This window comes from Erinaceus europaeus, chromosome 2 (assembly GCF_950295315.1).
Source record: "Erinaceus europaeus chromosome 2, mEriEur2.1, whole genome shotgun sequence".
Taxonomy (NCBI): Eukaryota; Metazoa; Chordata; class Mammalia; order Eulipotyphla; family Erinaceidae; genus Erinaceus; species Erinaceus europaeus.
The window spans coordinates 52,468,090-52,493,462 of NC_080163.1; the positions used below are offsets into that span (position 1 = coordinate 52,468,090).

Genomic DNA, 25,373 nt, shown 5'->3' on the forward strand with positions numbered 1-25,373 from the left:
CAAATACATAAATAAATACATAAGTAAATAAATAAATAAATACTTAAAGAAAAAAGAAAAACGATGTAAAGGTTTTGCTATTTGAAAATATATATATATATATAGGGTAGTTATGGCCCATGAGTGGCTAGAGCTTTGGACTTAAAATCATGAGGTCCAGTGGGGTAGATATCATTATGGTTATGCAAAAAGACTCTCATGCCTGAGGCGCTGAAGTTCTAGGTTCAACCCCACCCCACCCCCCACAACTCTAAACTTGCACTGATCAGTGCTCTGGTAAAAAATAATTAAATGGGGCCGGGTGGTAGCACACCTGGCTGAACGCACATGTTGCAGTGCACAAGGACTGGGGTTTGAGTCCCCGGTTCCCACCTGCAGGAGGGAAAGCTTTATGAATGGTGAAGCAAGGCTGCAGGTGTCTATCTCTCTCTCCCTCTCCCCTCTCGATTTCTGACTGTCTTTATCCAATAAATATAAATAATTTTTAAAAAATGTTTAAAATAAATAAATAAGATAAAATAAAATAAATTCAAAAGCATGAAGTTGATTCTGATCACCAGTATGGCTATGCTAGTGATGCTCTGGTTCTCTTAATCCTCCTCACTCTCTTGTTACTAAATAAATAAAAACCATTTAGGGGCTGGTTGCCAGGTGCAAGGATCCAGGTTCAAACTTCCACTCCTCAAATGTAGGGGGTGAAACTTCATTAGCTATGAAGCAGGGCTGTAGGTATCTCTAAATTTCCCTCTCTCCAACCCCTCTCAATTTCCCCCTCCCTGTACTATCAAACAAAAATAAATAAATTTGGGGCCAGATGGTGGTGTGCCAGGTCTAGAGCTCACACGCTATAATGCAGAAGGAACTGGGTTCATGCCCCAAAGCCCACCTGTAGGGGGAAAGCTTCATGAATAGTAAATCAGTGCTATAAGTGTCTTTCTGTCTCTTCCTCTCTATCTCCCCACTTTCCTTTTAATTTCTCACTGTCTCTCTCTAATAAATAAGTAAATAAATAAATAAAAAAATATTTTTAAAAAGTAAAAAAAAAAAACTTTAGGAGAGAGAGAAGAGAGAAAGAACCAGTCAGTGTGTTACTCTGGTCCATGTGATATCAGGGGTCAACCTTGGGACCTCTTTTTTGAGAGTTCAACACCTTATCCACTGTGCTACCTTCTGGACTGCTAAATAAATAAATCTAAAAAAAAAAGAAAAAAAAAAAAGGAAAGGAAAAACAAAGAAAAAAGAGAATAAAAACCCAAACCCAAACATCATTACTATAACCATGTCTATTCTGCTCCCTGTAATGTGTTGGCTATAAGATGTGATTGGTCTCAAAAAAAAAAAAAAGTGCTTGGTCTCTAAGGAGATGGTAACTTTGAGTTGGTTGGTTCTACACACAGCAGAACTCATATATTACCATGCACAAGGATGGAGTTCAAGCCCTTGCTCCCCAACTGCAGGGGTGAAGCTTCACAAGCATTAAAGCAATGCTATAGGTCTCTCTCTCTCTCTCTCCTTCTCTCCCTTCTCCCCCCTTCCCTATCACTTTTTGTCTCTATTAAAGAAAAAGGAAGAGTTGTAAAAATGTATGCTACAATAAAGGGAAAAAAGGATGCTGAAATTTTTGCAGAGGAGTGACTTATTGTGATAAGCATACTTTTTTTTTTAACTTTTATTACACTATCACGTTTTGCCTAGTTTCAGGCCTAGACAAATCACTTTTACATTTCTCTATTTTAGATATCTGTATTATTATCATCTCTTCAGTGGAAATGGAAAGAAAATGTGCATAAGCGTGCTCGTCCCAGGCTTGAGCCCAAAGGAAAATTTAGTACTGTGGTTTCTTTCCCCCTTTCTTTCTTCTTCTCTGTTTCACTTTTTTTTAATTTCTTTATTGGGGAATTAATGTTTTACATTCAACAGTAAATACAATAGTTTGTACATGCATAACATTCCCCAGTTTCCCATATAACAATACTGTCTCACTTTCTCTATCAGAAAAAAATCATCCCAGAGTGGTGAAGGCCCAGAGATAAATAACTAAATAAGAAAGAAAATATGAATAAGTATGAAGTAAAAAGAAGAGAGAGGGACAATAAAGTAACAGTTGACTATGAGACAGCTGTGAACACTCAAACACTAGTAGCTACTTCTGCTCCATAAAGACATGTGATACTGGGGTAATTCAGTCTCTCTGGGCTTTTTTCATTTGTAAAGTTTTTTTTTTTTTTTTTTTAAAACAAAATCTTTTTAGTTATTATTGGATAGAGAAAGGGAAATTGAAGGAAGGGGGAGGTAGAGAGGCAAAGAGACAGAGAGATAACCTGTAACACTGCTTCACTGTATATGAAGTTTACCCCTGCAGGTGTGAATTAGGGGCTCAAGTCTGCATCCTAGTGCAGTGCAATATGTGCGCTTAACCAGGTGTGCCACCACCTGGCCCATTTTTTTTTGGGGGGGGGGAGGTGTTGTCAGCATGGGGGATTAATAAACTGGTTTCTGGCCTTTAATTTTGTAACATGTGCACTCAACCAGGTGTGCCACTGCCTGCCCCTCTAAATATATTTACTTATTGAATAGAGACAGAAAAATCCAGAGGGGAGGGGAAGATAGAGAAGGAGAAAGACAGATACTTGTAGCATTACTTTACTGCTTGTGATGCTTTCCCCTTGCAGGTGGGGGTTGGGGGCCTGAGCCTGTCTCTTATTTATTTTATTTAAAAAAATTAGGAGCAGGCAGGGGTAGATAGTATAATGGTTATGCAAAGAGACTCTCATACCTGAGGCTTCAAAGTCACAGGTTCAAATCCTTCACACCACTATAAGTCACAGCTGAGCAGCATTCTGGTTTAAAAAAAAAAAATTAGAGACCAGGTGGTGGCATACCTGGTTGAGTGCACATGCTACAATGCACAAGGACCCTGTGCTCTCACCTGCAGTGGCAAAGCTACACAAGTAGTGAAGCAGTTTTGCAGGTGTCTCTCTCTCTCTCTCTTTTTCTCTATCTCCCCTACCCCCTCTCGATTTCTCCCTGTCTCTACCCAAATAAATACATAAAATATTATTGTTACTATTTTTTTTTTATAATGAGGGCACTGCTCAGCTCTTGTTTATGATGGTGCTGGGAATTGAATTTGGGATCTTGGAGCTTAAGGCATAAAAGTCTTTTCGTATAACCACAATACCATCTCCCCAGCCCAGCTAGTTGGTTTTTAAGTACATTTTTTTAAAACTTATTTTTTATTTTATTTATTTATTCCCTTTTGTTGCCCTTGTTGTTTTATTGTTGTTGTTATTGATGTCGTTGTTGTTGGATAGGAAAGAGAGAAATGGAGAGAGGAAGGGAAGACAGAGAAGGGGAGAGAAAGATAGACACCTGCAGACCTGCTTCAGTGCCTGTGAAGCTACTCCCCTGCAGGTGGGGAGCCTGGGTCTAGAACCGGATCCTTAAGCCGGTCCTTGCACTTTGCATCACCTGTGGTTAACTCGCTGTGCTACAGCCCGACTCCCTAAGTACATTTTTGTCTTTATTTATGTAAGGAATCCATACATAAACTGTGGCCAGCAAGATAAGTCCTGTTTTTGTACATCTGCCAGGTAACAATCACTTTTACACTTCAAAGTGGATAAAAACCTAGTATTTCTCCCCCCCCCCTTTTTTTCATTTTGTGGAGTTGACCTTGTACATGTATAGCTTCACTGCTCTGGGGACACTTTTTCATTTAAGCAGACAGAAAGAGGGAGAGACATCTCAGTACTAGAGCTTTCCCTGGTGTTCTGATAGCCCCATGGAGTGCTGGTTCAAATTTGCTCCTTTGACTCTACAGATACATCTATTAATACCTTGAAATTCCCACAGAGGAATGACTTATTGACATAAAGGCAATTCCTGTTTTCTTTCTTCAGGACTAATATGTTCACGAGGCTTGAGGATCTGGCAGTTTTTATCCACTACACCACCTCCCACCCAGGCTGCAGATATTTCTTGGTATGTGACATTTATCTAAATAAAAAAAAAAAAAAAAGTTGAAACACTGGGGCTGGGTGGTAACAGACCTTGTTGAATGCACTTCTTACAGAGCACAAAGACAGAAGTACAAGCCCCCAGTCCCCACCTGCAGGAAGAAAGCTTCTCTACTAGAGAAGGAGTGCTGCAGGTCACTCTATCTCCTTCTATATATCACCTTTCCTTGAAATTTCTGGCTGTTTCTATATAATAAATAAAGATAATTAAAAAAAAAAAGAAAAAGAAAAAATTCACTTGTTTTATTGGGACCCAGTCACAGTTGTTACCTATGACCAGTTTCATGGCAAGACAACAGATTTGAATAGGTGCCAGAGAAATCATGGCCCACAAACCAAAACTACTATCTAAACCTTTGCAGAAAAAGTTTGTCTATACCTGTTCTATGTACATGTAGTCTATCTGCTTAATTTGGGTTAACTCTTTTATATGAGGTGTGTGCTCAACAGGTTGTTTTTTTTTTCCAAAATGTAATTATTATGATGCATAATTCCATAAACTGTTCAGCTTTTTAAGAAGAAAAAAGCTGTTTTTGCTCTAGTGGCTTACACAGGACTGGCATACTGCAGGTGCTCAGTACTTGTTGATTAAATATTTTAACACCAGTGCCAAGTGAGTAATCAAAAGACTCCAAAGGAATTAATTTTTTCATTTACTATGAATTAAAGTGCACATTTTGGTAATTTCGATTTAAAATTTAAGAAACTTTTTTTTTTTTTTTTTTTTTGCTGACTTGGAAAAAAGCCTCTTCCGAATTTTAGATACGCAGGAGAAAAAAAATACTAAAATAGATGTTTCTCTTAAGTAAAGCATATATTTAAAGTACTAGTAAAATTTGAAATGGCTTCAGCTTTTTATATCCATGTGCGCCACGTTTTAAAAAGGACGATTGTTGGAGTCCAAGGCATGGTTGTCAGTAACATTCCTCATAATTTAAGCACGGTGGCAAAAAAAAAAGAAAAAGAAAAAAAAAAACCACCATCATGAGCGCCGATCTAAATGAATGTAAAAGGCAAAAAAGTAAAATTTTGCATTCTGTGCAGTGTGTCGAACGTGAAGGCTTTGCACGTTGTGTTGCAGATTTACTACCGCTGAGTCATTTCGGGACACCAGTGTGTTTCCTGGAATAAAAAAAAAAGAGAGAGAGAGAAAGGAAGGAACCAGGCTGAAGGGCTCGTCGGGTTCCCCCCAGGCAATCCGTACGGGCAGCAAACACCGGTATTTCGCCGCGGATGGCGGCGTGGTCTAAAAAAGGTGACGCGTCCCCTTTAAGAGGCACAGCACCTTCTCCAAGATACCATCTTGCACCAAGAGTTCACGTAAACTCTCTACCTACCTTGCTAAAAAAAAAAAAAAAAAAATCCCTCCTCTTTAACTGGGTACGACCGGCCGGCGGGGGGCGAGCGAGCCTTTTGATTGGCTATGCGCGCACGGCCCTCTCTCTACTATTGGTTCTCACACACGCCAATAAGGTGCTATCTCCCGCCCGCCTGAGCCGTCGGGCTAGATTGAGTGAGGGCTCTTGGGTTAGTTCCTGTTAGGCCCCAGCCGGGCTAGTAGGTTGAAGTCTCCGAAGATGCCTAGTGGATTGAGGCGCCGGGAGCTGTGAAGAGAGGGCGTGAGGCAGCGGCGGCGGCGGCGGCTGGAGAGACCCGCGGCGGGGCTGAGGAGAAGCGGCGGCCGAGCCCGCCTCCCCTGCACCATGCTCATAGAGGATGTGGATGCCCTCAAGTCCTGGCTGGCTAAGTTACTGGAGCCGATGTGAGTGAGCCGGGGGCCGGAGGCCGGGGGTCGGGGGGCCGGCGAGCGTGGGCGTTGGGGGGGGGGCGACCGGCGGGGGCGTGGGGGAGGGGAGGCGGCGTGGGGCGGCGGCGTCTCCCCGGGAGTCCTCGCCCCATTGTGGGGGTGGAGGGTGGGGGGGGACCGCAGAGGCGGGGCGGCCGCGGGACCCTGGGGCCGGGCGGGGCAAAGGGCAGCGCGGGTCTGGGGGCGAGAGAGGGAATTTTCAAATCTTGCTGAGGGCGCGGGGTGGGGGGACGGACGGACGGACAGACAGCGAGTCTGTTGAGGGACTTATTTTTAATTTTGTGTGTGTGTGTGTGTGTGTGTGTGTGAGAGAGAGAGAGAGAGGGAGAGAGAGAGAGAGACAGACACTGTGGCCGGAGGGCTCCCCAGATGTCGGGGAGGTTCAGAGCAACATGATTCCCTGGGTGAAAAAGCTCGAGGATTCGGGGGTGTCTGTGTGTCTGTATGTCTGTGTGGTGGTGGTGGTGGTGGGGGGGGACACGGGGGCAGAGAGGACTGCGCTTTGGGGTTCAGAGGTCTCAAGGAGCAGCAGTGCTGAAAGGCTGGGGGGAAACACCCGGGGAGCGGGGGGGGGGCATTTAGGAATTATCAAATAATTGTTATTGACGAGTCGAGAGAGCTCAGAGTTGATCACTTTTGTTTTGTTTTTAAGTGAGTTTCTATTGGGTCACTGAAAAAATTTTTTTTTTTTTAAGTCAAGAGAAGAGGTACAAGGGTCTGTGTGCACTTGTGTTTTGTGAGGTGGAGGCCCGCTGAGGCCGGGCGGGTGTGTGAGGTGGAGCTCGGGATTGAACCCCGGACCTCTGGGGCCTCAGGCAGGCAAGTTGTGTCCCTCGCAGGTTGAAGCTGCTGCCGAGGGCCCCTCTAGGCATGAAAAGAGACAGGTGTTGGGAGGGATGAATGGAGTTGAGAGATGAGTCTTCCTGATCATCTTTGAAAAAACTGAGGATGTTGGGGTACAGGATAGTGGTTTGAGTTGTCCCTGGCCCAGAAGGTGGCAGCAGTGGACTCTGTGAAGCATGAGGTGCTGAGTTCAGTTCCCCGCAGCAGCACATGTACCGGAGTGATGTCTGGTTCTTTCTCTTTTCCTCCTTTATCATTAATAAGTAAATACAATCTTAGAGGAGAGAGAGAATGAGAGATGTCAGTCTTTCAAAAATACCTCGGGTAGTGTTGGTTGTAGACTTGGTGAGACTTAAAAGGGGTAGAAGAGCTAGTACTTTTTTTTTTTTCTTAAAGATTTTACTTATTTATTAATGAGAAAGATAGGAGAGAAAGAACCAGACATCACTGGAAATGTGCTGCCGGGGATCAAACTCAGGACCTCATGCTTTATCCACTGCACCACCTCCCAGACCACGAGGTAGCCGGTAGCCGTGTTTTTGTTTTTTTCCTTCAACTTTAACTTGACAGGACAGAGAGAAATTGAGAGGAAAAGGGGTTTGAGAGAGAGAAGAAAGAGACTTGGCAGCACTGCTTCATGGCTCATGAAGCTTCCCCTCTGCAGGTGGGGACCAGGGACCTGAGCTCTGGGGTCCTTGGGCATGGGAACGTGGCATCTAAGTAGGTGTGCCACGGCCTGGCCTGAGATAAGAGTGTTTTATAATGATTTTAAGGGAGTAGCATGGTAGTGGTTGTTTGGGACATGGTAGGTCATCTTAGTGGTCATCTCTGAAACATTTCTTCCAGTGGGGAAACTGGAGGGAGAATCAGAGATAATCGTCAACCCTCTTGAGGGAGTAGGGCAAGTGTGGGAATCATTTCCTGACCATCTTTCACTTCTATTTTGTTGTAAGATTTATATTTTCTTTTCATAGGTTAAGCTATTTATTAACAGGAAAGATTGCCTGTATTGTATTGCCTGGGATGGAACTCAGGATCTCATACATACCTGAGTATCCACCACCTTGTCCACTGGGCCTTAAAGACGGATGCATTTATCTGTTTATTTACGAGAGAATTCGAGCATCATTCTAGCATATGTGATGCCAGGGCTTGGACTCAATACCTCATACTAGCAAACCCTTTTCTCTACCCACTGGCTTTCCTCATTTCTGCTTCTATATCCTGTGGAACTTTTGGCTGAAAGAAAAGGGGCTGCAGAAAAGATGAGTCAGTAGCCCAGGAGGTGGCGCCATTGCTGGAGTGCTGAACTTGAAAGCATGGGGTCCTGAGTTAGATCTGTGGCATCATGTGGGCCATAGTGATGCTCTGGTCACCCCTCTCTCTCCTCCTTTCCCAAGTTAGTCAATCTTTTATTTTTCTTTCTTTTTAAATTTCATTATTGGGGGATTAATGGCATACAGTCAACAGTAAATATTTTTCTTTTAAGTAACTGCTCAGAGTACCGCTTGGCTCTGGCTTGTGATGCAGGGGATTGAACCTGGGATCTTTGGTGCCTCTGGCATGAAAGTCTTTTTGCTCAATAAATCTTTTTTTTTTTTTCTTCCCCAGTAAATCTTACACACACACACACACACACACACACACACACACACACACACATATATATATATAGGAAAGTTTTTGATTCTTAAGGTCAGGTTACTTTAGTGGGAAAATTTGAGTTTCTCCGCAGCAGAAATAAGGGGAAATTTGCGAGCTGTAGAGTGAAGTTGGTACTGTAGGGAGACAGCTACTTCCCTGTTTATCTATTTCCTGGTCCTCCTGAGAAATCTTGTTAACCAACTTTCATTGTTTTGCTGCTGTGGTTTCTTGGGGTGGGAAGAGTGTCAGTCACAAAAGTAGTCCAGTGTGTGGGCCTTGTGAAGGTAGGACGTGCAGGGGAGGCTGTATTAGAAGTTTATATCTGAAGTTGCATTTGCATTTAAGGTTGAGGATCGTATTTATAAAGCACAGGAATAAATACAGGTGGTCTCAGGGTTTCTGAATTTCACATTTGTGACTGTTAGTGAAATGATTCTGGGTATACCTGACAGCTTTGTAGAATATGGTCCTTGTGAGTGCATGTATTAGTTTGATAAAAAAAAATGTTTTGAAAAAAAATGTTTCGGGACTGGGAGATAGCTCACCTAGTAGAGCACACACATACTTATATGCAAGGACTTGGGGTTTGAACCCTTGCCTACCACATGGGAGAACTACACAATTGGAAACCTTCATGAGAGTGAAACAGTGCTTTGGTGTGTCTCTTATCCCCTCCCTCCTTCTCCCCCTGCTTCCCTCTCTTTTCACCTTTTTTTTAAATTAATTTTTTATTGCCCTTGTTGTTGCCCTTGTTTTATTGTTGTAGTTATTATTGTTATTGATGTTGTCATTGTTGGATAGGACAGAGAGAAATGGAGAGTGAAGGGGAAGACAGAGGGGGAGAGAAAGATAGACACCTGCAGACCTGCTTCACTGCCTGTGAAGCAACTCCCCTGCAGGTGGGGAGTGGGGATGAACCAGGATCCATTATGCCCGTCCTGCGCTTTGCGCCACATGTGCTTAAACCTCTGCGCTACTGCCTGACTCCCTCTTTTCACCTTTTATCTGGGGAAATAAAAAAGTACACCAGCTAAGTCCTGGCAGCAGGAAAAAAAGTTTTGGAGCAGGATGGTGATGGACTGTTGATGGTGAGAAATAATGAAATTGTATTAGAAGAAAAAAAAGGGCTGTGTCTAAAAAATTCTTCACTAAGACCCAGTAGGTGGCACAGTGGATAAAGCATTGGACAAACGAGAAGTCCTGAGTTTGATTCCTGGCATTACATGTGCCAGAGATGCTCTGGTCCTTTCTAACCCATCTCATTGATTAATAAGTAAAGTCTTAAAGGTTTTTTTTTTTTTTAACTAGAGCTCTGGCGTATGGTGTTACAGGGGATTGAACCTGGGACTTTTGGAGCCTCAGGCATGAGAGTCTTTTTGCATAACCTTTATGCTATCTAACCCCACCCACAAGTTTTTTGTTGTTGTTGTTTTGTTTTGTTTTTATTTGTGATCTGGGAGGTGGCATAGTGATTAAAGTGTAGTACAATAAAGCATGAGTTTGAATTCAGTCCCTGCCATTACTTGTATCAAAGTGATGCTCTGATTCATTCTTTCTCTTAAATAAATACAAAAAAAAAGTTAGCTTATTTGGATAGTGTGCTGCTTTGCTATGTCCTCAACCCAGGTTGAACCTGACCTGTGTTTTGAAGGAAGCTTTGGTACTGTGGTCTCTATAATCCAGGCCCCTCCCATAACCCCCCACCCCCCCTTCTGAAGAAGTCAATCCTAAACAGTAAAGTCTCAGAGATCACCAAAAGTAAATAAGTAGATAAATAGTTGTTTTGTTTTTTTGCCTTCAGGGTTATTGCTGAGGCCCAGTGCCTGCACTTTGAATCCACTGTTCCTGGAGGCCAATTTTTCCCTTTTGTTGCCCCCCCCTTTTTATCATTGTTATTGCTGTCATTGTTGGATATGACAGAGATAAATGGAGAGAGGAGGGGGTATAAAGAGAGGGGGAAAGAGACACCTGCAGACCTGCTTTACCACTTGTGAAGCGACCCTCCTGCACTTGGGGAGCCGGGGCTTGAACCGGGATCTTTATACTGGTTCTTGCGCTTCACACTATGTGAGCTTAAATTGCTGCATTACCACTCGGCCCCCAGATAGGTTTATTTTTATTTTTTATTATTTATTTATTTATTTTCCCTTTTGTTGCCCTTGTTTTTTTTTTGTTGTTGTTGTTAATTGATGTCGTCGTTGTTAGGACAGAAATGGAGAGATAATGGGGAAGACGGGGAGAGAAAGATAGACACCTGCAGACCTGCTTCACCACCTGTGAAGTGACTCCCCTGCAGGTGGGGAGCCGGGCCTGGATCCAGGATCCTTACCGGTCCTTGTGCTTCGCGCCACCTGCACTTAACCCACTGCGCTAACGACTCTCATAGGTTTATTTTTAATAATTACATTAATTTTATTTTAAAAATATTTACTTTTGATGAGAAAGATTCCAAGAGAAAGATAGAGTAAAGCTCAGCTCTGGTTTATGGCGGTGCTGAGGATTGAACCTGGATCCTCAGTGCCTCAGGTATGAAAGTCTTTTTCATAACTATTATGCTGTCTTCCTAGCTCTATTTTAAATAATAATAATACTACTAGCAGAGTACCAGAGTATCACTCTGGCACATGTTTTGCCTGAGATCAGACTTAGTATAAGTCCAGTATGTTAACTACCGTCCAGGCAAATTTATTTTTACCAGAGCACTGTTAAGCTTTGGTTTATGGTGGTGCTGGCGATTGAATTTGGGACCTCAGAATACTCTGGTGTGAAAGTGTTTTGCATAAAAATTATGCTCTCTGTCCTATTTTAATTTTTTATATTTATTTTTATATTACAGAATTACATGTCAGCAGGGGTTTAAATCCACACCATACCCACCACCAGAGTTCTGAATCTTCAGTCTCCCCACTGCAGTCCACCACAGTTCCCCTAAGGTTGTACACATAGGCCAACCATCATTTCTACAGCTATCTGTCCACATGTATACATAGTTGCCACTTTTTTTCCTCATTCAATCATCTCTTCCTCTCCAAGCTACTTCTGACAATAGAACTACCTCCATATGTCCCTCTCCTTTTCCTTCTGTCTCTTGGTGCTGATGGAGCTGGAGTGCAGAGTCCTTATCTTCATCCTGTCACTTCTCCCCCCTCTGGGAGTATGGGTCAAGGTTGTTTATGGGGAGCAGAAGGTAGGAGTTCTGGCTTCTGTCATTGCTTCTCCACTGAGCATGGGTGTTATCAGGTCTATCCATACCCCCAGCCTGTTTCTATTTTTCCCTAGTGGACCAGAGCTCTGTAGGTGCCAGGGTCCCGGACACATTGGTGAGGTTGTCTGCCCAGAGAAGTCAGAATGGAGTCATGGTAGCACCTGTAACTTGGTGTCTGGAACATGGCATGACCTAAATTGAGACAAAATAGTTAATGAACAGGAACCAGAAAGTGGGATTAGAGTGGATGAGATTAGGAACTTTAGGGTAGAAGAAAGCTAGGAAATCCATTTTAAATGATTTATTAATGAGAAAGATAGGAGCAACAGAGAACCACATATAACTCTGGTACATGTGCTGCTGGGGATTGAATGCAGGACCTCATGTTTGAGAGTCTAACACTTTATCCACTGCACCACCTCCCAGACCATGGGAGTGCAGCACTTTATTCACTGTGCCTAGTGGGCTGCTAAAAATTTTTTTTTTTTAATTTATTTTCCGTTTTGTTGCCCTTGTTTAACATTGTTGTGGTTATTGATGTCATTGTTGTTGGTTAGGAGAGAGAGAAATGGAGAGAGGAGGGGAAGACAGGGAGAGAGAAAGAGACACCTGCAGACCTGCTTCACTGCTTGTGAAGCGACTCCTCTGCAGGTGGGGGGGCTCGTCCTTGTACTTTGCGCCACGTGCACTTAACCTGCTGCGCCACCGCCCGACTCCCTAAAAAATTCTTTTTTAAAGATAATTACTGGACCTGGTCTTGATAGCTCACCTGGTTGAGTACATCCTTTAGATTATCATGTGTGAGGACTGGGAGTCCAGTCCCTGATCATCACATGGGAGCACCATGCAAAGGAGAAGATTCATGAGCAATGTAGTGGTGCTATGTGCCACTTCACCCCCTACCCCCCTTCCTATCATACTCTTATAATGGGGGGAAGGTCTACCAGTAGCAGTGGAGTTGAGTAGGTACAAAGAGCCAATGAAATCCTGGGAACAATCAGAAAAGAGAATTATTAATTGTTATCATTGCTCCTGCCTGCTAACTTAACAGATAGAATGATACCACAGTCCTGAAGCTTCTTCCCCCAGTGCTATAGTACTCCCGTGTGGTATACTGGATGCTTGAACCTGGGTCTTGTGCAGGCCCCTTCCCAAGTATGCTACTAGCCATCACAAAGCAAATTAATCTTTAAAAAAAAATTTTTTTTTTTATGACAGTGAGATGGAATAAGAGGAGACTAGAGCTCTGCTCAACTCTGTCATAACCAGACATTGAAACTCTGGGCTTTTTTTTTGTTTGTTTGTTTTGTTTTAAACCTCTGGGGTTTGGAGCCTGTAGGTTTTGTGCTATAAGAAGCTGACTTTTTTCAGATAAGGGAGAGAGAGGGAGAGAGATATAGAGAGAGAAAGAAGAAGAGTAAAGATAACCACAGCACTGAAGCTTCCATCAGTGTAGTATGGGCCAGGCTTGAATCTGGGTCATATGCATGGCAAAACTGCTTCCTCCCAAGTGAGCTATCTTGCTGGAGCGAGTGAGCTCTAGAAATATTAAATGTGTTAATTTTTTGCTATCTTAAAGATGAGGGTGGACAGAGAACTAGCCTGACAGGTAATGCATGTGCTTCTCTGTGTGTACATGGCCAAGATTCAAACCTTTGTACCACATAGGAGGTAGCAGGGGGTGGTCAGATTGTGAGGGGTCTAGTTCTGTGTTTTCTCTTTCTCTCTGATTGAAAAGTGGTCCAGAAACAGTGCAGTTGTGCATGTATAAAACCCCCTGCTCATCAAAGAAAAATTAAAATAATTTTTTTTTTGGGTCATCACTAGGGCTTTACTACTCTGGGCCAACTTTTTTTTTTTTTTTTTTTTAAGTTTTATTTATTTATTGGATAGAGACAGCCAGAAATTGAGAGGAAGGGGAAGCTAGAGAGGGAGATAGACAGAGAGACACCTGCAGCTGCGCTTCATCACCCATGAAGCTTTACCCTGCAGGTTTGAACCTGGGTCCTTGTGCATTGTAACGTGTGCTCAGCTAGGTGCTCAACCACCTGGCTGGACCAATTTTCTTTTAGCTAGAGAGTAACAAGTATCTCGAGAAGAGTTACCTTACAGGCCCTCATTATTTTTTTTTTTCTTTTTCAATTTTGGTTCTGCAGATTACCTGGATCCTTGGGCATGTATATTTTAAATCTCTACTAGGTGACAAGTTTTAGCATTATAAACAGAAAACACAAGGGCATAGAAGATAACTCACCTAGTAGAGGAGTACATGTATAGCACCAAGTGGAGATGCCAAGTTTTACTCTCGGGCATGAAGTCCCAAGTTTGATCCTTAGTGTCCATGTGGAAAAAAAAAAAAAGTCCAAAGGCTGTGTCTTCTTTCTGCCTATGCTCTATGCCTATGCAAAGAAAAGCACACCAAGCAAAGCAGTGTAATACAGGTAGATGACCCCATTGGCAATCAGAAAAAACAAAAAGACAAATACCTAGGAGCTAGAAGGGGCCACACCTGGCTAAACTGACATGCCACAGTGTGCAAGGACATGGGTTGTAGCCTTCTCTCCCCTCCTTACCTACGGGGCGGGGGGGGGAAGCTTCACAAGTAGTATGGTAGGGCTGCAGATGTCTCTCTTACTCTCCCTTTCTGTCTCCCCTTTTCCTCTCAACTTTGCTCTGTATACAATAAAACCAAACACTATCCAGACTTGAACTTTTTGTTGTTGTCTCCTGGGCTTCACTGCTCTATTTTTTTTTTAATATTTATTTATTCATTCCCTTTTGCTGCCCTTGTTTTATTATTGTTGTCATTGTTGGATAGAATAGAGAGAAATGGAGAGAGGAGGGGAAGACAGAGAGGGGGAGAGAAAGATAGACACCTGCAGACCTGCTTTACCACCTATGAAGTGACTCCCCTGCAGGTGGAGAGCTGGGGGCTCGGACCAGGATCCTTACGCCGGTCCTTGCGCCACCTTAACCTGCTGCGTTACCACCTGACTCCCCTCTGGTCTGGAGCAAGACAGGTGGAGAGAGAAAGGGAAAGAAATCACAGTCCTAAAGCGTCCTTTACTGCAGTGGGGGCTGGGCATGAACCTGGGTCATGCACATGGCAAAACAAAGCATTATTCCAACAGTAAAATTTTTTTGCTTCATTTTTTTTTTTTTTACAAGAGCACTGATCAGCTTTGGTTTATGGTGATGTGGGGATTAAGCCTGGGACTTTGGAACCTCAGACATGAGAATTTCTTTGCATAACCATGAATGCTTTCTACCCCGTCCCTATTTGTGTTATTTTTAATTTATATGACATCAGTGTACATTACTAATAGAATTTTAGGGTGAGGAGATAAGATAGCACAGGGGTTATGCCAAAGATTTCATGCCCGAGCTCCTAGCTCAGTCTCCTGTATAACTTTAGATAAATCAGAATTGAGCAGTGTTGTGTTAGAAATAAAGAAAATAAGCAGGTCTGCAGGTGTTTATCTTTTTCTCCCCTTCTCTGTCTTCCCCTCCTCTCTCCATTTCTGTCTTATCCAACAATGGCGACAACAATACAACAATAAAACCAGGGCAACAAAAAGGAATAAATAAATATTTAAAAAAGGAAATAAAATAAAAGGGGCCTCTAAGCTAATACAGTGGATGAGGAGTTGGACTTGAAAGCATAAAGGGAAAGGAGGGGAAGGGAGGGGAAATCTGGCTGTCTCATAAACGTCTTTAAAAATTTCTGGGGAGTTGGGCGTTAGTGCACACGTTAAGCACACATGGTGTGAATTGCAAGGACTGGCATAAGGATCTCGGTTCCAGCCTCCGGCTCCCCACCTGCAAGAGAGTCGCTTCACAGGCAGTGAAGCAGGTCTGCGTGTGTCTTTCTCCCTCTCTGTCTTCCCATCCTTTCTTCATTTCTCTCTGTCCCATTTAACAATGACGACATCAGTAACAACAACGGTAAAAAATAAGGGCAGCAAAAGGGAAAATAAATGAATAAATATAAAAAAATTTCTTGTGTCTAGTTTCACACCTATATGTGAGTCTGTAAGATGCACCACCAACAAAATTCCAGTGAAATTTTTTTTTTTCCTTTTTTGCCTCTAGGGTTATTCCTGGGGCTCAGTGTCTGTACTATGAATCCATTGCTCCTGCGGCCATTTATTCTATTTTGTTGTTTTTGTTCTTATTGCTGCTGTTTTGTTGGATAGGACAGAAAGAAGTTGAGAGACGAGGGCAAGAGAAAGACACCTACAGACCTGCTTTACTGCTTGTGAAGCAACCCCCTCTGCAGGTGGGGAGCCAGGGGCTCAAACCTTATGCTTTGCACTGTATGCCCATAACCCACTGCGCTACCGCCTGGCTCCTTTTTTTCTTCTTGACAAGAGTACTAACTACTCAGATTTGATTTATTGTGGTGTTGGGTATTGAGTCTGATACCCTTTGGTTCCTCAGGGTAAACGTTTTTTTTTTTTTGGTCACTATGGTTATCTCTGGATTTCTGAGCCAGTGCTATGAATCCACCACTCCTGGTGGCCATTGAGAGGGGAAGGGGAAACAGAGAGAAAGATAAGACTCCCCTGCAGTTAGGGAGTGGGGGCTTGAACCTATGCTAAATTGATGCTCTGGTTCTCATATATATATATATATTTTAAAGAACTTTCTAAAATATTTTACTCCTAGTAGTGTTATTTCCTATGAGGTAGAGAGCTTACTACAAGAGAAGCCAGTGTACTACTGTACTACCACTACACTACCTCACCAACCTTAGAATAATGGTCTTTGTTTGCTTTAACATATGTGGTGTGGAGCCAGAGGCCTTATCCTGCCGGTTCTGTGCTCTGTCACTGAATTTACCTTTCATGTTATTATTATTATTTTTCTTCAGAGTCATTAGTGAATTTGGATAGGAGCTTTCTGGATATATATTCTGAAACTGCATAGATAAACTAATTCTCTGCTCTTTACTATTTTGTTTATTTTAATGAAAGAGAGATACAGAGAGAGAGAGAAAGAGAGACAGAGATCAGAGCACTGCTCAGCTCTGGCTTTTGATGGTATTGGCAATTGAACCTGACACCTCAGAGCCTTAGGTATGAGTCTTCCATAAACATACTGTCTCCTCAGTCCTAAAATGTTTGTTTCTTGGAAAGAGACAAATTGAGAGGGGAGGAGGAAATAGATCAGCAGCGCCACTCCTGCTTATGGAGATTTCCTCTGGCAGGTGGAGACTGGGGGCATAACAGGTGCACTATACTGGGTATACCACCATCTGACCCCATTGTAATTTTATTTATTATTTTCCCTTTTGTTGCCCTTGTCATTTTTTTATTGTTGTAGTTACTGTTGTTGTTATTATTGATGTCACTGTTGGATAGGAGAGAGATGGAGAGAGGAGGGGAAGACAGAGAGGAGAGAGAAAGATAGACACCTGCAGATCTGCTTCACCACTGGTGAAGCGACTCCTCTGCAGGTGGGGAGCTGGGTGCTCGAAACTGGGATCCTTAACGCCGGTCCTTGCACTTTGTGCCACCTGCACTTAACCTGATGCGCTACTGCCCAACTCCCCCCATTGTAAGTTTCATGAGTAAAGTTTTCTTTGAAATATAATAAGATTAGGGTGGGGGAGATAATAAAATCGTTATGCAAACAAATACCTGAGGCTTCGAGAGGTCTCAGGTTTAAAAACCTGTACTAACATAAGCCAGAGCTGAGCAGTGCTCTGTTAAAAAAAAAAAAAAGAGTTTAGTATTTCCTTTTTAAAAGAAACTTATTTGTTTAATAGAGACATAAATTGAGAGGGAAGAGAGAGAGAGAGAAAGGGAAAGGTAGTGGGCCATGCTTCAACGCTTGATGATTCCCCTTCCCCCTTGCCAGGTAGGAACTGGGGGCTTGAACATAGGTTCCTATGCATAGTAACCTGGTGCGCCACTATTCAGCCCCTTTATTTTTTATTTATTTTTAATATTTCCTTTTTGTTGCTCTTATTTTTTTTATCGTTGTAGTTATTGTTGCTACTGATGTCATCGTTGTTGGATAAGAAAGAGAGAAATGGAGAGAGGAGGGGAAGACAGAGGGGAGAGAAAGATAGACACCTGCAGACCTGCTTCACTGCCTGTGAAGCAACTCTCCTGCAGGTGGGGAGCCAGGGGCTCAAACCGGTATCCTCATGCCAGTCCTTGCACTTTTCGCCACCTGCGCTTAACCCACTGCGCTACCGCCTGACTCCCTCCCTTTATTTTTTAATGAGAGAGACCAGAGCACTGATCAGCTGTGTTTTAAGGTGGTGCTGGGGATTAAACCTGTGACCTTAGATCCTCAGGCATGAAAGTCTTTTCTTTTGCATAACCATTTTGCTGTCTTCTCAGACCTTTTCTTGGTTGTTTTGAATTATATGTTTAACTTAAAACACACATCATCCCTTTTCTATTAGTTTCTAAAATTTATCTTTCTTGTCACTGGGGCTGCTCTAGGCTGACTTTTTCATCCAGAAAGACAGAGATACCAGCACTGAAGTATTCTGTAGTGCAGTAGGGTCTGTATATGACAAAGCAAGCACAGTATGTGTGTGAGCTATCTTGCCAGCTCACTTCATGTTTAAAAATTTTTAAAAATATTCTTTTTTCGATTTATTGCAATATATAACACACACACAACACAGTCACATATATTTTTGTTCCTGTTATGTTGTCAAGGGAGATTATTTTTTGTTTAGGTATCCTAAAATGTAACAAATGATTTGCTAAGTGGCTTATATTTTAAGTTTACTTTGTGCATATTCTAATTTTAAGGACATATTCCAGGCAGATTGACATGTTGCTACAACATAGCATTTCAGAGCAGTTGTTAGGCTTTCAAGTAATGTAGTTACTGTGGATACATTGGAATCAAGCTCTGGGTGGGCAGATGATTTCCTTTTGCACTTTCTTCTTTAGCTTTTATTTATGGTTAATCAGTTTTAACTTTTCATTAAAAAGTCTGCATACTTTAGTCATTTTTAAGAATGCTATGGGGAGTCAGGCAGTAGCGCAGCGAGTTAAACGCACATAATGCAAAGCGCAAGGACCGGCTAAGGATCCCAGTTTGAGCCCTTGTCTCCCCCCTGCAGGGAAGTCGCTTCACAAGTAGTGAAGCAGGTCTGCAGGTGTCTATCTTTTTCTCTCTCTGTCTTCCCTTCCTCTCTCCATTTCTGTTTGTCCTATCCAACAACGACAATATCAACAACAACAATAACTACAACAATAAAAACACAAGGGCAGGGAGTCGGGCTGTAGCGCAGTGGGCTAAGCGCAAAGCACAAGGACCAGCATAAGGATCCCAGTTCGAACCCCGGCTCCCTACCTGCAAGGGAGTCCCTTCACAGGTGGTGAAGCAGGTCTGCAGGTGTCTATCTTTCTCTCCTCCTCTCTGTCTTCCCCTCCCTCTCTCCATTTCTCTCTGTCCTATCCAACAACGACAACAACAATAATAACTATAACAATAAAACAACAAGGGCAACAAAAAGAAACTGAAAGGTAAAGGAAAGATAGATACTTTTAGGGGTCCCAGGTGGTGGTGCCCCTGGTTAAATGCACACATTACAGTGTACAAGGACTCAAGTCATGCCCCTGCTCCCTACCTGCAGGTAGAAAGCTTCATAAGTGGTGAAGGCTGCAGATGTCTCTCTGTCTCTTTCCCTCTCTGTCTCCCCCCTCTCCTCTCAATTTCTCTTTGTCTCTAATAAAACAAATTTAAAACTCAGAGAGAGAGAGAGACTTGTAATGCTTTTACCCCTCATGAAGCTTCTTCCCTGTAGGTGGGGACCAGGGGCTTAAACCCCCAATTTCACTGTCACATGTGCCACATGTGCTTAACCTGCTGTGTTACTTCCCGACTTCCTCTTACTTACTTTTAAAAATGACTTACTTATTAATCCAAAAGTGAGAACCAGAGCATCACTCTGACATATCCTATGTTGATAATTGAACTTGGGACCTCTGTCATACATGTTCAGCACTTCACCTCCAGGGCCACTCTATTTATTTAAAAGTATTTTATTTATGTTAATGAGAGAGACCAGAACCCTGGCTTATAGTGGGGATTGAACCTGGGACCTCAAAGCCTCAGGCATGTGAATTATTTGCATAACCATTATGCTATCGCCTGAGTTCCATTTTTAAGGCTTATTTATTTGTGAGGAAGAGTTCTCTGAGAGAGAGAGACAGACAGACAGACACACACTCTCTCCTACACATCCTCTGATTAGTGATGCTGGGGCTTGAATCAAGGGCCTTATGCATGGGAGAAAGACTCTTTAGATGTTGAGCCACCTCTCTGGCAACAGTATTGTCAGCACCAGAGAATGAGCTTAGATACGTGTCACCATTTCTGAGGGGCCTCCTAGGTTGGTCTTTTCATAATCCTTCTGCCCCCCCTGCACATGTCTTTCCCTACCTTCTCATACCACCCCCCCCCGTTATTATCTTTATTGCATAGAGATGGCCAGAAATCCAGAGAGAAGGGGGAGATGGGGGAGGGACAAAGGGAGGGAGGAAGAGAGAGGGAGAGGGAAAGAGAAAGAGAGGTTTATAGACCTGCTTCATAATTTGCAATGCTTTCTCCCTTGTAGGTGAGGACTGGGGGTTTGAACCCAGGTCCTTGCACATTATAACATGTGTGCTGAACCAGGTGTGCCACCACCCAGACCCTGACTTTTTCATTCTCTATCAGAGGGTGAAGGAGAGACAGCAGAAAGTTAGGACACCCTAGTACCAGTCTTAACTCTGTATGCTGCTGTCCATGGTGTTTCCTGGGCTTGAGCCCGGCCTCACACAAAGGAAGAGGCTTACTGACTACAGAGTGAGCTAGCTATCTTTAGGCCTGGCCCTAGTGTAGTCATTTTTTTTTTTTTTTTGGGTCATCTTTGGGGTTTTACTCCTGGGCTGACTTTTTACAGATAGAGGGAGGCAGAGAGGGGAGAAGGAAAACAGCACAAATCTTCCTATAGTGTAGTGAGGATCAGGCTACAACCTGAGTTGTACACATGTCATAGTAGCTCACTATCCAAGTGATATTTTTTTAAAATATAGTTTTGACCTCTAGCTTTGCAAAGTACGGTTGGTTTCATCAGTGACATCATTGTTTGGAAAAAAATGTTTAAAAATGTTTGTTTTCTTTATCTAGCTGTGATGCTGACCCTTCAGCCTTAGCCAACTATGTTGTAGCACTGGTCAAGAAGGACAAACCTGAGAAGGAATTGAAAGCCTTTTGTGCTGATCAACTTGATGTCTTTTTACAAAAAGGTAATTATTGTGGGCCTCAAATATTTGGGTAAAAATTTAAAAATTAAAACTTGATAATGAAATCTGGAGTCATAAGCTTGAATAGGAATAAAGTGGTCAGAGTTGTTTAAAGACTTAAATATTCCCTCTCATGCTTAATTATTTATCACATTTTTGGCAGAACTATCACTCCCCCCCTTTTCTGCTTCTTTCTTTTATGGAGACAGTGATAACTGTAATCCTTTTTAGGTGGCTGTGTTCTTTGTAGTTTATGGCAGAGCCTTGTTGATGTTTGGGTGTAACTATTTTTAATTGTTTACTAACACTAGAGGGGGAAGAGATAAACCTAGTATCACTGTTGTATATGTGGTGCCAGGGATTGAACACAGAACCTCATTTTTGAGGCCAATGCTTTATCTACCTTGCCTCCTTGATTAAGAATAATAAAGCTGCTTACTCTTACTGTCATTAGGACAATGAAGCTATCCTTTTCCCTTCTCCTTGGCTGGGGCTTAAGAAGTAGACTTCTCCTCTGTGTCCATCTTCTCATGAACTTACTCCTTTTCATATTCTACAGAGGATTCCTTTTTTTTGCTTTAAAAAACCTTTTAGTCTATGGCTATACCACCCTGAACATGCCCGGTTTCATCTAAAAAAAACTTTAAATATTTTTTATTGGTGATTTAATAATGATTAATAACAATTGTAGGATAAGAGGATTCCAATTTCATAAAATTCCTACCACCAGAGTTTCATAACCTATCCCCTCTATTGGAAGGTTCCCAATTCTTTTATTGTTTTTAATTTTTTTAAAATATATATATATATTTTTTTCCCTTTTGTTCTTGTTTTATTGTTATGGTTATTGTTGTTGTTATTAATGTCATTGTTGTTGGATAGGACAGAGGAGTGGAGAAAGAATGGGAAGATAGAGAGGGCAAGAGAAAGATAGACACCTGCAGACCTGCTTTACTGTGAAGTGACTCCTCTGCAGGTGGGGAACTGGGGGCTTGAACCAGGGTCCTTAACGTCAGTCCTTGCGCTTGTGAAGTGATCGAGACACCCCTCCCACCCCCCACAGGTGGCGAGCCAGGGGCTTGAACCGAGATCCTTCTGTGGGTCCTTACACTTTGTACGATGTATACTTAACCCCATGCGCTACTGCCTGGCCCCTTAGCCAAAATTCTTTATGGGGTGCAGAAAGTGGAAGGTCTGACTTGTGTAATTGCTTCTCTGTTGACAGTTGATCCATACCCCCAGCCTGTTTTTATCTTTCCCTAGTGGAGTAGGGCTCTGGGGAGGTCAGATTCCAGGACACATTGATAAGGTCATCTGCCCAGGGAGGTCAGGATGGTGTCATGGTAGCATCTGCAACTCAGTGGCTGAAAAGTGGTAAGATAGAAAGCAGGACAAAGTGTTTAATAATCACTTACTTAAAGGTAAGAGTAGAGCAGATGGAACTAATGGTCTCTGTGTGAGAAGAAGCTAGGAAGTCTATTTTAGTTATATTCCAGAGGGCCCATAACTTTAGTAGTTTTTGTCTGAGCCCTAGGAAGATGGTGTCAGAGTTGGAAATAGAACTAGAGAATGGATCAGGGTAGAGAGTATCTTCCCAATATGAGGAAAGTATATAAAAACTGTTAATTGTAAACCCCATTGATCTGACCTAGGACGTGCATATATATAATATATATTTAGCACAGGAGCCTGTGTAACCTCTGTATCACTGTTAGTCTGAGCTCACAGTCCATGCTCGCTGCTAGGAACATTTCTAGGCTGCACTCATTTCAGGATTAGTCTTCCTTAAGTGGCCCAGCCTCCCTTCAGAGAGTGGGGCAGTCCCTACCATTGCTGTTCTACATTGAGGGCAAGGTCCTGTAGAGGCCCACAAGAGGGTTTATGATGATGATCCTAAAGGAGATGACCAGTGATGATGGAAAGAGGGATCAATTAGAGGTTTAGGCCATATATATATATATATATATATATATTTATTTATTTATTTATTTATTTATTTATATATATATGAATCCAAGGATTCCCTGACTGGAGCCCCAGATGATGGGGTGGTCTGATAGTGACCAAAAGGGCTATCATTAAAGTGTGCTGGTCTCTTGCCCTTGTCCAGCTTTCTACAAAGGATTCTACCTGAGAGCATCCCATGCTGCTTCTCTGACTTCATCTACTATTCTCCCTCTTTGTACTTTTTAAGACATAATGCACCACGGAGCTATTTTTTCTGTATGGCAAAAGCATGTTCTCTGCACAGGGCTTTTGAACTGTCTTTACCCTTGCTTGGAACTTGGTACTCCTTTGAGGTTTCTTCTTTCTTCTTAAATGTCATCTTCGTCTTATAAATAATATAGGCTGGGGAGATAGCATAATAGTCACTCAAAAAGACTTCTCACGCCTGAGGCTCTGAGGTCTCAGGTTCAGTAACTACCAGAGCTGAATAGTACTCTGGTTAAAAAATAATAATTACCACCTGCAGGGGAGCCGCTTCACAGGCGGTGAAGCAGGTCTGCAGGTGTCTTATCTTTCTCTACCCATCTCTGTCTTCCCCTCCTCTCTCCATTTCTCTCTGTCCTATATAACAATGACGACATCAATCACAACAACAAAAATAACTACAACAATAAAACAACAGGGGCAACAAAAGGGAATAAAGTAAGTATTTAAAAAATAATTAAAAAAATATATATCTGTACTATGAATTTCCCATGTCCCTCTTCATTCTTTGTCTCAGCTTTGCTTTACTTATTTATTTTGCTTTATATTTTATTATTTTTCTTTTTCCTTTTGTTTCTATTTTTTTTCTGTTTTTTTGTTTATTTTTGTTCTGTTTTAAATATTTATTCCCTTTTGTTGTTTTATTATTATAGTTATTGATGTCGTCATTGTTGGATAGGACAGAGAGAAATGGAGAGAGAAGGGGAAGACAGAGAGAGGGAGAGAAAGATAGATACCTGCAGACCTGCTTCACCGCTTGTGAAGCGACCACCCTGCAGGTGGGGAGCCGGGGTTCGAATCAAGATCCTTATGCCGGTTCTTGCGCTTTGCGCCACGTATGCTTAACCGGCTCTGCTGCCGCCTGACTTCCTTTTTTTTCTTTTTTGTTTTAACCAGAACACTTCTCAGTTGTTTTTGATGGTGCTGGTGATAGAACCTAGGACATTTGGTACCTTAGGCATGAAAGTATTTTTGCATAACCATCATGCTATATTCCTAGCCTTATTTATTTTTCATGGCATGCATCTCAGACCCTGTGTATTACATGTTTGTCTTTTCACCTGTGTGTTTCTCGCCCTTCCTTCCTTTCCCCTGATTCCTATTGATATTTTTTTGTCATGAGTAGAGAGTTGGAACCTATAGTGCTTGGGTGTGTGTTTATTTTTTTTTCTTAATTTGGTGCTGGTTCTAAGAGTCCACTGCTCCTGGTGGCCATCCCTCCCCCCTTTTTTCTCCTTCTTTATTGGATAAGGGAACAGGGAAATAGAAGATAGAGATGGACTGATTGACTTTTAGCACTGCTTTACCACTTGTGAAGCTTCCCTTTGCAGGCAGGGTCTGGGGGCTTGAACCTGGGTCCTTTAGCACTGTAATGTGTGTGCTTTATCAGGTGTGCCAGTACCTTGCGCCCCATATTGAACCCGGGGTTTTAGTTCTGCTCCCCACCTGCTAGGGGCAGGGTAGGCAGGGTAGGACTTTACAAGTGGTGGAGTAGGTCTAAAGGTGTCTTTTCTCTCTTTCTCTCTATAATTTGCAGGGACTGAGATGCATGTCATGAAAAATAAATAAAATAAGGCTAGGAGTATAGTATAATGGGTATACAAAAAGACTTCCATGCCTAAGGCACCAAAAATTCCTGGGTCAGCAACTCCCCTGCAGGTGGGGAGCCGGGGGCTCGAACCAGGATCCTTACGCTGGTCCTTGCACTTTGTGCCACGTGTTCTTAACCTGCTGTGCTACTGCTCGACTCCCATGATGGGTAGTTTTTATCTTTTCTAATCACTAGCCTCTATCAGCCTTTGAACCCTTAAATATACCTAGTGTGTGACTCATGATCTGTTTTTTTTCCCTTGATTCCAGGACTTCACTGGACCTAGTGCTTCCACATTTCCACTGCTCCTGTAGACTATTTCTCCCTTTCCACCCCAGATAGTTTGAAAGGCAGAGAGAGAGAGGAGAAGGAGAGGCAGGATGGAGGGGTGGGGGCAGGAATATACACCAGTGTACTGCTTCAGCACTTGTGAAGCTTCCTATTTGCTTGGTCCTCCCATTATTGACCAGGGGCTCAAACTCAGGTCCCCAAAAACATAGTATAAAGTGTGTGCTCTAGTGGGTGAGTCATTTCCTGGCTTTTGGGAACTGATTTTTAAGTTCAGCTTTATTTTAAATTATTATTGGTGATTTTTAAGACTAAAATCACAGAAGTATAGTTGCACACCACACCCAGCACCAAAGGTGTGTGTGTGGCTGGCTGGCTGGCTTTATCTATCTGTCTGTCTCTCCTTCCTCTCCCTCCCTCCCTCCCCCCCTCCCACTGACAACCCCTATAGTTTTCAAGAACTGTTTGGCTACTTTTAAAACTATCCTGGACTGGCAAAATA

General features: G+C 42.6%; 1 protein-coding gene across 4 annotated transcripts in view; it reads left to right on the forward strand.

Annotated features, from left to right (window-relative positions):
- The first annotated feature begins 5,495 nt into the window (after positions 1 to 5,495).
- RBM27 (RNA binding motif protein 27) overlaps positions 5,496 to 25,373 on the forward strand; it is a 77,316-nt gene continuing 57,438 nt past the window's right edge. For 3 of the 4 annotated variants that reach the window (XM_016192883.2, XM_060180353.1, XM_007533963.3), the window contains exons 1-2: positions 5,533 to 5,781; positions 20,666 to 20,784. In XM_016192883.2, coding sequence (XP_016048369.1) covers positions 5,723 to 5,781; positions 20,666 to 20,784 — 178 coding nt within the window. In that variant the 5' untranslated portion in view covers positions 5,533 to 5,722. Of the gene's footprint in view, positions 5,782 to 20,665; positions 20,785 to 25,373 lie in introns of all 4 variants that reach the window. The other variant, XM_060180358.1, reaches the window with a different exon arrangement.